This window comes from Cricetulus griseus, chromosome 4 (assembly GCF_003668045.3).
Source record: "Cricetulus griseus strain 17A/GY chromosome 4, alternate assembly CriGri-PICRH-1.0, whole genome shotgun sequence".
Classification (NCBI taxonomy): Eukaryota; Metazoa; Chordata; class Mammalia; order Rodentia; family Cricetidae; genus Cricetulus; species Cricetulus griseus.
The window spans coordinates 172,201,690-172,215,576 of record NC_048597.1 but is presented as its reverse complement, the minus strand read 5'-3'; the positions used below and the strand labels follow the sequence as shown (position 1 = coordinate 172,215,576).

General features: G+C 40.6%; 1 protein-coding gene across 6 annotated transcripts in view; it reads left to right on the top strand.

Annotated features, from left to right (window-relative positions):
* Lrrc49 (leucine rich repeat containing 49) overlaps positions 1 to 13,887 on the top strand; it is a 93,739-nt gene continuing 79,852 nt past the window's right edge. The window contains exons 1-6 of one of the 6 annotated variants that reach the window (XM_027414843.2): positions 284 to 331; positions 993 to 1,049; positions 3,258 to 3,345; positions 7,245 to 7,442; positions 7,778 to 7,880; positions 10,951 to 11,154. In XM_027414843.2, coding sequence (XP_027270644.1) covers positions 284 to 331; positions 993 to 1,049; positions 3,258 to 3,345; positions 7,245 to 7,442; positions 7,778 to 7,880; positions 10,951 to 11,154 — 698 coding nt within the window. Of the gene's footprint in view, positions 332 to 610; positions 725 to 992; positions 1,050 to 3,257; positions 3,346 to 7,244; positions 7,443 to 7,777; positions 7,881 to 10,950; positions 11,155 to 13,887 lie in introns of those variants that run through there. The other 5 variants (XM_027414845.2, XM_027414846.2, XM_027414847.2 and 2 more) reach the window with 5 other exon arrangements.

The window sequence follows — 13,887 nt, the reverse complement described above, 5'->3', positions numbered from 1 at the left end:
AGCCTCTTCCCCATCTTATCCTCCTCCGGATCCTCCCGTTGTTTTCACGCGGCCTGAAAAAAGCCAGAACGAGGAAGTGCTGACGCACCGGGCCCCACAGATACACCCCGAGGCTGACCGCTCGGACGGCCAGCAGATCTGGGACCAGGACCAGACCGGAAATGGTGGTTTCTATGGCAACCACTGAGCGGGTTGCCTGGGAGATGACCCCTTTTGGTCTCTTTGAATCTTAGCTGTAGCATTACCTCGAAGGAGGATCGAACATCCTGGACTGTCTCCTGCCATGATTCCCGGGAAATACCGCTCCGTTTCTGGCCGGGCTGCAAACAATGTGAGCTGGGCCTTCCTGCGTTTTCTTCCTTTCCAGTAGTCTTGTCCTCTCTGACTGGCGTCTTTGTCCTAGGTGATGGGCTGCATAACTGGGACCAGGGCTGCTCAAGCTATTGTCTGACTGAAGCTAGGGGTTTGTTGGCTAGTACAAAGCACTCGGAGAGTATTTGAATATGGTATGATGGTGTTTAAAATCTTGCCCAAGATCGAAGCTCCCCAGAAGGTGGAGCTGGTCTGCTAGGTAAACACTGGGATTCCTTTAGTTGTCTCCCACCCCCTTTCTTTTTTCTATTGAGAAAGGAACCTGTTCTTAGACACTCCCACCTCCTTCATTTGAAGACTGATATATTGATTGGCAAGAGAAATGGCAGGGATCCAAAGCCTGAGGTACAAGGTGGGTTAAATTGGTGCCTCCGACGTTTTGAAAAATAAATCAATGAAAGCTTTTAATTCTTAGACATTATTTTACAAATCTCCAGAAAATGGTTATTTACTAGAAAAGCAGGTAATGATGGAGCATTTGATGGTGTTCCAATTTTTGTGATGTTTTGTACCATGGTGTGTGTGTGTGTGTGTGTGTGTGTGTGTGTGTGTGTGTGTGTGTGTGTGTGTGTGTCATATATATTAAGAATACATTTTGTGATTTAATTTTTACATTTCAGGTGAACTGTGGACTTCATCTGGTTATTCAAACGTCGTCACTTTCTGACAAAAACAAAGTAAGATTTAAGTAGATTTGTATTTAAGTTGAAAATAAATTGTCAGATATTCTAAACAAATAGTTGCATGTTTTAACAATAGATTCTGACCTGGAGATTGAGTATATCTATTTTGGTTTTCAATGTAAAGCAGATTTAATTTTCTGCCTACAAAAAGCAAAATCACCTCTCTTGTATTGACTTAGGTCATTCCACTGGTTACAACCCCCTCCCCACCATTTAAACATTTCTGCCGATGGTATTTCTTAAAATAGGTTGTATGACATAATTTAATTGAAAAATGCTTTTATTTCTTAGACATAGGTAAAATGATGGTGCTATTCTACCGGTGGTATCTCAGGAAGAATAAAATGTAAACTTTTAGGAGGGCTTCACTATGTACTTCATTTCAAATCAGAGAAGAAAAACTGGCTTAGCAGTGGAATTATTGTTACAATGTTTTCATAATGTATTGAGTATGAGAATCTTATCTGTGTCTGTGTGTGTCTGTGTGTGTCTGTATGTGTAGGCCAGAGGATTAGTTGTGAGACACCCATCATGGGTACTAAGAACCAAATTCGGGTCCTGTAGAACAGCAGTGGTGTTAACCACTGAACTGTCTTTCCATACTCATAGCATTTGCCTGTAATATCTTGGAAACTTCTAGAATTGCTGGCTTTTCATTTGGCTTTTGAGATAAAACCTTTCCTTCCTTTCCTACCTCACCTCAGCACTTACACATGCTCACCCACCCTACCCATGCTATTCATACACAATTCACTTCTCCCTTTAGCCAAAGTGTACATGTCCAACCATCACAATTCAGTTGTTCTCTAAGAGCATCCCTGGAGGAACTCTACAGTATAAAGGTCAGAGTTTACAGACAGCAGCAGGAGGAGAATAAACAAGGGCCAGAGGAAGGTGAATGGATGGGAGCCACTGGTTTAGAGACTGCAGCTGCTTAATCATATAGAGATGTGAAAATAGGAAAACACTTCCTTGTTTGACTCTTCTGGTCTCATCATTTGATCATCTCCAACAACAGCTGAATTAATGGAAAATGTATTTGTGATGATAATTAAGCATAATGGATTCCTTGTAAAACTTTCCTAATTGCCTTTGCCAGGTTATCCTATTCTACTGTTACAGTGCTTTTAGGAATGCTGTGTTTTTTTTTTTCTAACATCCTTTTTGTACCATTCACTTTTCTGTGTGTAGACATATAGTGTTCATGATGATGCAAATGCTGATGTGTTTATAGGATGAGTGAATGAGAAGTATCATAAGCCTTTGGAGGTAAATTTTTAAAGTTTTTATGGCCAAACATGAGGACATTCTACTTTTGGCTTTTCAGTCAACTATGAAAAAATTATTTAAAAAATTATTAATTGAAAATTTTAAAAAAATCTTTAAATTTTTAAAAATAAAATTATTAAAAGAGACAGTTAAAATTCTCCTTAAATATGCAATTTTATTATGTTAAAATAGACATTTAAAGTACTTTAAAAATCAAAACAATTCCATTTAGCTTTTATTGTTTGCATATCTTTTTATGGAGCAAATGATTCTTTCAGCCATTGTAATTGTAGAAATTATATTTGTGGAGAGATTGTAAGTATTTTAATCTGATCTTCTATAACTGTCTTCAATTTTGTGTTTGGAAAATTACACATCCCTTGCAAATTCCAGTTTAGCCCATTTTAAAATTTACAGCTCAATGGCGTTGGCATTAAGTACATTCACAGTGTTGTGCAACTATCACTTCTGTTTCATTTTAGAACATTTCATAATTCCAAACATAATCCCACATTTATGAAGCAGTTGCTCCATATTCCCCACATATTTTAAACCACTTGGAACCATAAATATGCTTTCTGTTTTTATGGATTTTCTAATTGCGGGTAGTTCATATAAAAGAAATCATATAATATTTAGTCCTTCCTGATGTTTTCAAGGGTCAACTTTTTTTTTTTTTTTGCTTTTTCAAGACAGGGTTTCTATGTGGCTTTGGAAGCTTTCCTGGAACTAGCTCTTGTAGACCAGGCTGGTCTTGAACTCACAGAGATCCGCCTGCCTCTGCCTCCCAAGTGCTGGAATTAAAGGCATGCGTCACCAATTATTTGGGTCAACCTTCTTTTTAAAGCACATTTTATTTGTTATTTTATAAATAAACATCATTCTTACTGTTAGTTTTTCTTCCAATATCTTTCCTTAAATGCTGTTTTGCAGGTTGAATTGAAGCTTAACAGAGAAACACCATCATTTCCTGGTAGACTGTTACAGCATGACCTGGAGAAAAACTACTCAAATAGGCAAGGTACTGCCAATGAGCAGAGTACAGACTCCTTTTCTCTGAACAGTATTGTTTGATATTTGTTTGTGACAAGTGCCTGAATTACAAAACAAAAAGTTCAATTGGTTACAAAGTTGTTTTGGTATTTGTTTAAATCAGAATTGGTGATACAGACCCCCCCCCCCACACACACACCAAAGTGGATTGTTTCCAATGCATTAAAACAAAACAAAACAAACAACCCTCGCCTCAACTTACTTTAGTTTGAAAGTATGTTATAATAGAGAATCAGAAAAGAATGTTCTGGTCCTATATTAGAAATAAGAATGATGGCTAATTAGTAGACCTGAGGATATAGGATGACATGTATTTTGAAAATAAGAAAACAGTGGAAAGTTGGGAATAGAAAGAAACCATCTTCTTCCCACACTGTCACACAGTCACGAATCACAGATATTTCATCATCAGAGGCCTTAATCTTGATGTGAATCTCTTAGGAGTTTGTTAAAAATGCAGATTCTTAGTGAGTCCCTCTCCTCTTCCTCATTCTAATTTGGTAGGTTTGGGTGGTGTTTGGGGATGTGCATTCACAGTGCCGGGGTGATTCTGTCACTTGTGGTGTGTCGTTTGTGGACCACCCTTGTACAGATCCTAGGCCATATGATTTGGTTGTACTTCTGAAATGTTTTTAAAACCAAAGGAAAGCCTCCTTCTACCTCTGCCTGTTAGGAGATCTTAACTCCTCCATCCCCACTGTGCTTTCTGATCTTGTAGATTTGCTTGCTGAGGGATCATCAGTATAGGCCCTTTGTCCATTTCATTACTGTGAACAGAAGGCAGTATTGAATAGTTTGAATATTGATTAATGTGTCCTTTTTGTGTGTGTGAGGAGTATCTCTGGGCCTTCCTCTTGGACCCATATAACCTTACCTGTCTTCTTCTCTTTCCTTCATCCTCCACACAAGACTCTCAATTCCTGGAATCCACATCACTTAGCTCTAGTTCCGTAGTGCAGGAAGCATCTGTCTCCATCTTTCATTTGATTTCAAGGGCATTCCTAGATTATGTGCTGTGCTCTCTCCACTGTTTCCAGTATCGAGCTGCAAATTCTTAGCTCAAGGTTATTTTATGTCTTCACTGTGAATTTCTTTCAGACTCTTGCATAGTAGCATCTTGATTTTTCCCTCAACTGTGAACAAAACTTACTTTCTTGAATTTTTGTAGAGTTAAAGGAATTGCGGTTAATTTATATTTGTATGATAAGTGATAAAACCATTACCAAATATTTGCTGATTAGGAAATAGTGTAGATGTATTTATTTTGTGAACCCAAGCCATTCTCTGTGACAAGACAATCATTTGATACTATTTTAAAAAAATTCAAATTCAAAATTTGTCAGACAAGAAGACCTCTATGTAACAAACTACACTTTCACATCTAGCCCTCCACAACCCATTGCAGACATTATTATTTTTTAAAATTAACCACACATGGTCTACTTGCACAACATAACCAATGGTTCTCTCAGTCAAAATAAAGGAACGTGGTGTTTCAAAACTAATTCATCTAAAGTTTAGCCTTTAGACCAGGAAGGTTTAGATTCTAACCTTCCATGTGGGATTTCCTGTAGGCCTTTTGGGTGTTGTTGAGTGTTAGCCTATGTCCTCAAGCTCTGTAAGAGCTGACTACAGTGACTCCTGCAGTCTCATCAGATCCCTTAAGTAATCATGTACAGTCTGTATTCGGAGGGAGGAGGCAACGCTCAACTCCTGAAAATCTAGTCAGACTCTTGGTCATCAGATCGTTCTCAAAGATGAGGCTCAGTGGACATCCACCACAGTGTGCTGTGCTCCCAAGCTGCCTGTCTCTACCGCTGCCTCTGCTACCCTCTCCTCTGTCCACCTACCAGCTGTCTAGCCTACACCACACCTCATGAGCTTTTTAACTAGTTGTAGACCATTTTGCCTCTGAGCACTTTGAGGTGCTACTTACACTAAAATGCAGGGATTTCTGATTTTTTTTTAAAAAAATAAAAACAAAATACAAAATAGATTTTCAGTTAAGCTCCTATAAAGTGGAATATCTCCTGATTGGCTCCTCCGTCTAAATTCTGCTGAGACGAAAAATGAGACTAGCTGTTGGGAGCTTATAGATCTGGTCAGGAAGTCAGGACAAGTGTGACAGAAGAGAGACACCAACACTTCTGTGAACGTCAAGCCATCCGGGGGCAGTCCACATGTGAGTGCTTACACACACATTGCTACATGGCTGTTCAAAGATTCCTGTGTGTCCCAGTCATAGGATCTGTGTGTAGATTTTAAGACTTTTTTTTTAACCTAAACATTTTTGTCTTTTGCTATCAATGGTCATGTATATATCAGATCAGGGGTAAACTGAAAATAATGACATTTGTATGTAAGAGGAGCTGAAACATGCAAGGATAGAATTCTTTTATTCATGAAGTGTTAATGAAACTTATTCTTTGATATTTGCCTCTGCATTCCAAGTCATGGAAGGTTTTGATCTACTGTTAAATCACAGATTGCCTTGAAGTCCTAATAGTAATTCAAAGAACCTAATGAAATGTTAATCAGACAAAATGAGATTCTTTATTCCCTTGAGTTTTCTTTCATCGTGTTCCACTGACTTTGACAGATAATCTTTATGCCGTAGCTAATCCTTGATCTGGTTTTGGCTTTGGACTCCAAATAAGTGTGTGGGTTCCTGTGGCTTGCGGATCCTGCCAGCAAGTGTTCCTATCATTTGATGTTCATTGCTGAACACGGTGTCAATTCTAGATGCTTACCTCTTGGGACAGCATGATTAGCTGTCTTGATGTCTCATGTTCTTCAGCAAAGCAAGATGTGAGTACTGATTATTTTGTGGAAAGCGTGAGGTGCCCTGGCCTTGTAGACCTGGAAAGGCCAGCTGATACTGATACCACTGCTTTTCAGTTAAGAGGTGGGTGTGGCCTTATTTTAGGCTATCATCATGTCGTTAGTTACCTCCTGAAAGTTTGTCAGCTTCTAGGTAAGGCTTTCCTCCTTTTAGGTAGTCCGAGCACAGAATTCTGTGGTAGTCTTGTGGTCTGTCATCCTGCCGATGGCTCCCATCAGGTACTTCCTCGTCACTTGCTGCTTTCAGTAGATGTTCAATCTACAGAGACGAATACAAGTAGATATCCTCTGGTTTTCAACTTTTTGGGACTTTTCACCATTGCTTCCAGACCACTCTATACTCTTCTGTTTCTTTAGACTACATCTTAGTGTTCATCTCTTCCTAAACTCATCTGTGATTTTTTAATTATCCAGTAACTAGACACACTATTGCAAAGGTACTGATCTTCCTTTAAAGAGTAGTTATAAACACTTAAAAATTGATATATGGATGTTTGCCTGCTTGTGTGTCTGCACCACAAGCATGTGGTGCCTCGAGAGGCCAGAAGAGGGAGTTGGATCTGCCAGAATTGGAGTTGCAGATGGTTGTAAGCTGCCATATGTATTCACTGGGAATTATTCCTGGGCCGTCTGTAATAGCAGCCAGTGCTCTTAACCACTGCAGTTAATTCTGCGGTGCTGTGCCATTCTTTTATAGTCTGTATTTTTTCATATTGTTCTAGCTTATTCATTTAATTTGTGTTTTTTTCCAAGATGAAAAGCTTCTTACCATCAGAAACACCCATCTAACAGCCTTTAGACTTCACAGGGTATCATATGCTCCCTGAGCCAAACTCCAGCATCCAAAATTTGTCAACATTCCCTTTGGCGTCTTTGCAGCATTCTCTAGTCATAGCAGTGGTCTACATAGAGGGAAAAACACTGATGTGAGGTTTACATCTGCTATCCCAAACTACTTTCTGTGTCTATCCTATAGCAAAGTCATGTATTATGTAGCTTTGTGATAAACTTTTTGATATTTTGAAGGAGATGGAAGAGTAATAAGTCCGTCGCCTCGTAATAAGTCATCATGCATCTCATCCACAACAAACGTGACAGAACTCTGTGGGCTGGACATGAGAACTGCCACAAGCTCCTTGTCAGCATTTGGAGACTCTTCCATTCAGACACCTTCAAAGCCCAGAATCCGGCAGGGCTGTCATAGTGCTGGCCCCAATGTATCTGGTAATGAGGGGCTATCATGTAGTGTCTCCTGTAGTTGGCATGTAGTGTCAGCAGTCAGAACTATAAAGGGATAAAGACAGTGCTAGAGCACAGCTAGATTTTCAGCTGACCTGTCAAGCAAGCAAGAGCTATTTGGCTCCCACAGAGCACAGAACTTAGGGCTGAGGAGAAGAAAACAACCCCAGTATAATAATCAGCTTCTAGTATGGAAGCTGTGGAAATGTCTAGAAAAGATATCTGTAGGCTCCAAAGTTCTTTAAATAAACTGTGGCCCTGATTTCACAACTGTTAAGATTGGCTTTTTAATCAAGTGATTTGTGTGTCCTTTTCAATAGGTGATCATATTAATCTGGTGAGCTCATCAATGCCATCGTTTCCTATTCTCCAGCGTTCTTCTGAAGAGAAAATTCTTTACTCAGACCGGCTTACCCTAGAAAGGTGAGCACATTTTCTTTTCTCCCTTTCACAATATCTGTCTCTGTTTGCTTCATGTCTTCCCTCAGATGTCACCATCCCAAAGGTGACTTTCCATGGCTACCTTCTCCCCAGATGCAGTCCCTACCAGCTACTCATACTCATCCCCTTCTCTGCTTTTCTTCCCTCTTAGTACCTACTGTTCTCTAACATGGAAATTATTGACTTGTGTTTGTGGTCTGTGACCTACCAGAATATAATCTTCATAAATGGTGATTTTTTTCAGCTATGTTCTTAGGCACCCACAACAAAGGCGGGCAGAAAGTGGGCTCTTGGTAACATGGTGTATAAGGAGAATATATATATTGGTGCCCTCCTTTATAACCAGGAAGGGATCTATAATGGGATGGTGGGTGTAGGCTCCCAACAGACAGAACATCTGTGCTGTGCACAGCTGGCCTTGGCAAAGTGCAGCTGACACTTGGAACCAGCCCTCCTGCATGTAGCAGGGAAAGGCTCTGCTCTGCAGGCAGAGTTCTAGTTGAGAACAGCCCCTCTCCTGACAGCATTAGAAGGTGAGTGGGTTTTGAGGTTCCCATCCTAAATTCTGCCTTATGTTTACCATTTTCCCAGTATCATCTTCATCTTTGAAAGATTATGTGGGAACTTCCCCTTCAGAGTAACCCAGTCTTGTGGTACTTGATCTTAGCAGGGGCCCTGTTTGTAAGACTGTGACTACGAAGTTTGGTGCCTCTGTTGTAGCTCGGGGGTGGCTTGGACATATTTAAATGTGAGTTTTTGGTAGCATGAGCCTCTAGAATGGAGACGCCAATGCTGATTAGTAGACACTTGCTTCTCAGGAAAGTCAGGACCAAGGACACTGGCTCTCCTTCAAAGGCTGGCCTTGAGATGGTAGCACTACAATGATACCATAAACTGTTGCCTGTGTCAAGGAAGTTGGATTAGCAGCAAGGAACCACCTTGGGAAGCCTTGTTTGAGAGCCAATGGGTGGTAGTGATTTCTCCATTGTTGTGTGTGTGGCTTCTTGGTCAGGGGTCTGAGGGTTCAAGGGAAGATTCTAGCCCTAAGAAGAAGTACTTGGCCCTCACTGATATGAAAGTAGGCCTGACATACCAGGAAGACAACCTGTTCCAAGCAGGAAACAGATGTCAAATCATGGCTCTATACAGGCATCGGTAATGGGTTGGAAGGTGTCGTAACCCAAGGCTTTTATAGGCATAGCAGAGCCTTGCTGAGGCTGGTAGGCCATTGCTTCCTATCTTGGCAGGGATTCCTGGGGTAAGGAAAAGTGACTTTATGGTTTGTGAAAGGAGGACAGTTTGTGATTTTTTTCCCCATGTGAATAACAACTGATTCAAAGACCAGAGTTTCAGCTTTCATGATGAGTGAGACTGAATAGGGAGGACACAATTCAAGGTTTTCTAAGAGCAAAGCTACAAACTTAGGCTAGCATATTATTAATCATTTAAGTTATAGTTTATGTAACAGAAATGTCAGCTGTGAGAGTATAAAGCATGAGATGAATTCTACAGAAGTTCCACACAAAACTGGTGCTATTGCCTAGTGGCTTTTACTTTCAATTTCTCCGGAGTCTGTCTTCCTTCCTTCCTTCCTTCCTTCCTTCCTGCCTGCCTTCCTTCCTTCCTTCCTATCTTCTTTTACTTCTCCCTCCCTCCTCTGTCCCTCCCTCCCCCCTCTCCTATCTCTCGCTTTCTGAGACAGGTTCTTACTGTGTATCCATTGCTGGCCTAGAACTCACTATGTAGATCAAGTTTGCTTCAAATTCAGATACCCACCCACCTCTGCCTCTGCTTCCTTAGTGCTGGGAGTAAAGGTGTGCACCACTATGCCCAGTTTTAAGGGTGTGTTTTTAAAGCATGATACCTTGTAGTTTTCCTCTAACCACTCGTTTTTGTTTTCATTGCAACAAGAATTCTGATCACTTCCATATTTTGCCTGTGTGTATAGCACTCTGAGTTTTCTTTGAAGTCTTTGCAGTCATGTGATTTCACTGCAGGGACGTTCCTGATGCGCCACACTATTATTGTTAATGCACACACAGAATGTGTACTTCGTGAAGAGCCTTTGAATCTTCATGCAGAATCACGCAGGACCTTCTCCTTGTTATGACATGGCTAGAATTCATCAGAGGCCATGAACTTACTGTTCCAAATATGAAACAGTCCAGCTTTTTATGCAGAAGAAGTTCACTGTTTTAAATACAACTAAATAACACACAGAATTACATTTCATCTGGTCTTGTAGAACCATGAACATTCTACAGAGTTAAAGCTAGTGTTGAATAATTGAATCCGGCATCCAGCCTTGTGAGGAGATTTCAGTAAGGATGGCCTTACAACTGAGGAGCTTCACATGGAATTTTCCATCAGTGTCCCCTGTTGTAGCTGACAGGATTTCTTTTTATTCTCGTGAACATTTTGAGAGTCAGTAATTCTAAAATGAGCCCTTTAGTATGGTTCTAGCTCCCATGACTTGGTGACTCAGAAAGTTTGACATCAGTGACTTGATACCAAAGGCATTTTTTTTTTCTGGTTTTATGACTGTTTGACCATCTAACCTCTCCCAGAGAAGACAATTATATTTGAAAGTTTTTGATGTTATGCCACGTGAAGTGAATAGTATTAGAGTCTTGTTTTAAAATACAATGTGAGTGTAGACAACTTCAGGTCTTTGCCCTGGGGGCAGGAAGTGGTCCAAATTAACTTTTTCTTTTAAAAAATATTAATTTAATTGTATGCTTGTGTGCCTGAGTGCATGTCTGTGCACCACGTGTTTTCGTGAGCCTGTGAATGTCAGAAGAATCCTCTTCTGGGATCCCTTGAGTTGGAGTTACAGGCAATTTTGAGCTGAGTTGTGAAGTATTGGGAACTAAGGCCTGGTCCGCTGTAAGAGCAGTACGTGCTCTTAACTGCTGAGCCATCTTTTCAGCGCCAACTTACCTTCCCCTTCTCAAAGCCTGGATGCAGGAACATACTCCTTAACAGTGTTGGACAGAGGAAGCAGGATGAGGATGCTGACTCAGAATCTTATTGATTTTATATTTTTTTCTAGACAAAAGTTGACTGTGTGTCCTATCATCGATGGGGAAGAACACCTTCGTTTATTGAACTTTCAGCACAATTTTATAACTCGGATCCAAAATATTTCTAATCTACAGAGATTAATATTCTTGGACTTATATGATAACCAGATTGAAGAAATCAGTGGACTTTCCACTCTGAGGTCCCTCCGTGTCCTTCTATTAGGGAAAAACAGGTATTTGTAAAGCAATTTCTCTGTGTGTGTTGCTATGTGCATGTGTTGTATGTGTTGGGAGTTATGTATATGTATGTATATATAGGTTGTTTGGGTATCCACTGTATATATGAGTGCATGTTCACATGTGTTTGCATGTAGGAGCATATGTGTATATGTGCACATGTCTGTACTGGTGCTCACAGTGTGTGTTCATTTTAAGAGGATATCCTTTGGTGTCCTGCTCTGTCACTCTCTGCCTTTTCTTCTGAGGTAGGTCTCTCACTGAACACAGAGTTTGCCTTTTGGTTATGGGGGGACTAGACTGGCCAGTCAGTGAGCCCAGGATATTCCTGTTTTCACCTCTGCAGTGCTGTGAACCCACACTGATGTGGGTGTTTGGGATGCAGATTCAGTTCTTTGTGCTTGTATAGACAGCGCTCTTAGCCACTAAGCCCCTGAGCAGTTTTTGCTTGTAGCCTAATAGAATCCATATAGTGTTCAGATGGTAAGTCACAGCAGAGTAATATTGTAGCATTACTAGAGGAAAGTCAGTGGGAGCACACTGGCCAAGCATGCATGAGGGCCTGGGTTTGATTTCTAGCACTGGAAAAATCCACCTAATCTGTTCTGTGGAACTCAGTCTAATAGTCTTGTTGGCATTGCTTTGGTGCCTTAGATAAAAGTGAATGGAAGAGTCCAGCTTTGACTTTATGATTTCTTAGGATGTATTTTAAGCATGTGTGCTCACTTGAGGCTTCTGTGTTTCTTGCCATTATTGTTAGTGTTTGCCTGAGAGGGACATTTGCCACTTTGCAATTGTTAAATCAGTGGTAAATTTCCTTTCATTGAGTAGTTACTGTATGCTTTATTTAGACATTTATGTTTTTAATTTTATGTATATGTGTATATGTGTATTATGGGAATTCTGCCATTGAGGAGTGTTTTGGTCTAAGAGGCAGGTTTTCATTGGGGATGAATATGATTGAGGAAGAGGTGGCCTTTCTGAGTGAGGAAGTGAGCAGCAGCAGGTGCTAGTGGTGGCTTGTGATTTAGCTCAGGTTCCCCTTTTGTTTTTTAATATTTGTGCATGGGATTTTGATTCTAATAAACCATAAAGAAGACCCAAAGGAACAGATTAAAAGTCACATTTGTATTGGTAGGTTTGATGACTAGTGGGCAATCTTAGAGGGATGTGCTGGAAAGAAGGAATATGGTCCATGATCCTAATCTGGACGACTCAGTAAGGCCCTTAGTGTAGGCTCTTCCTGTGGCTGTTGCATCCCTCTTTCCTTCTGTTTATAGGCAGGACTCATCTGGACTGAGAGGATAGGATGTACTCTTAGGGATGCAGGTCAGAGAGTCTTCTTATGGGAGAAGGTCAGTGTGACCTTCCTGCCTCTCCAGTTTTCTTACTTTATGTAATATTTGAAGTGCTGTGTTTGGAGATGTTGTGTTCTTAGATCTGTATCCTCAAGGTCATGTTCCAGAATTTTAGGATCATATTTTCCCCTGATGTTTTTCTGAAAGTTTCTATCAATGTAGTTTATTAGTTCAAATGTCGCATTAAGAATTCCACTAAAAATAAATTACAGAGTTTGAGGGGCTGGAGAGATGGCTTGGTGGTTAAGAGCACAGACTGTTCTGGCAGAGGACCACAGTTCATTTCCCAGCATGCACATCAGGCCTGTCCTCAACAGCCTGTAACTCTAGCTCTAGGAGATCTGATGCCCTCTTCTGGCCTCCATGGGCAGTGCACTCACTTGCTGTCGATACACATAAACACATATTTAAACATAAAAATGAAATAAAAGTTTCACAAAGTTTGAGAGAGTTTGGGGAATTATAGAACCATAGGGTATTAAAATTTGAAGTGACCTTAAAAGTAGGTCCTTTCATTTTAGAGATGTGGAAATGGCATGTTTGAATGGGTGTGGCATAGTAAGCTGTGTATAAACTCTACCACATACCAGGAGTATGGTTCCCAGCAGCTGACTTTTGGTCTTCAGGCTTTTCTTTCCAGGTGTTCCTTGCTAGCTTCCACAGTCATGGCTCCTTTCTGGTTCTCTTGAGTTGTTAGTGTCTAGCTCACATTTATTCTTTAGTACCACTGCCTGAATGTCTCCCCTTTCATCCTTAGATGAAGATATTTTCTGGAGAGATCTGTGTTCCTCATTTCTAATTTTAAGCAATATTTAAATGCTGGTTCCGGTTACATCCAGTTAAGATCATCTCTCTATTTTTCTGCCTGTTTCTACTTTTTGGTTCCTTCAAAACAATTTGTTCATCTTGACCCAGAAGGCAGCATTGTTTTGGCCTTATTGAAGTCCTTGGGATTTCCTACTCTGAGGGATCTAACACCCTCTGCTATGTGCCTATTTTGCTACAATAGAAACTCTAATACAGACTCCTTCTCTTTCTCCTCCGTCTTTTTGTTTGCTTGCTTTGCACAGCTGTGCTGGGTTTTCACATGAGACACTCACTGTTAAACAGTTGTTGAACTTTTAATGCCCATGAATCAAAGGGAAATGTGTTACAAGAAACTGTGCTACACTCTCCAAGATCAGTTGTCTCCTCAGGTATCTGTAATACACACCTTTGATTCCTCAAACATCTGCCAGTGCTCCTGGCCAGAACTTCTGACAAAAGTCCTCTGGACTCTTAGATGTGGAGCTCTGCTGAGCAGAAGGGACTTAGCTGAGCATCTCCATCTGTGTGTTGTGGATGACTTTCTGCCTCCTTTTGTTCAGAACA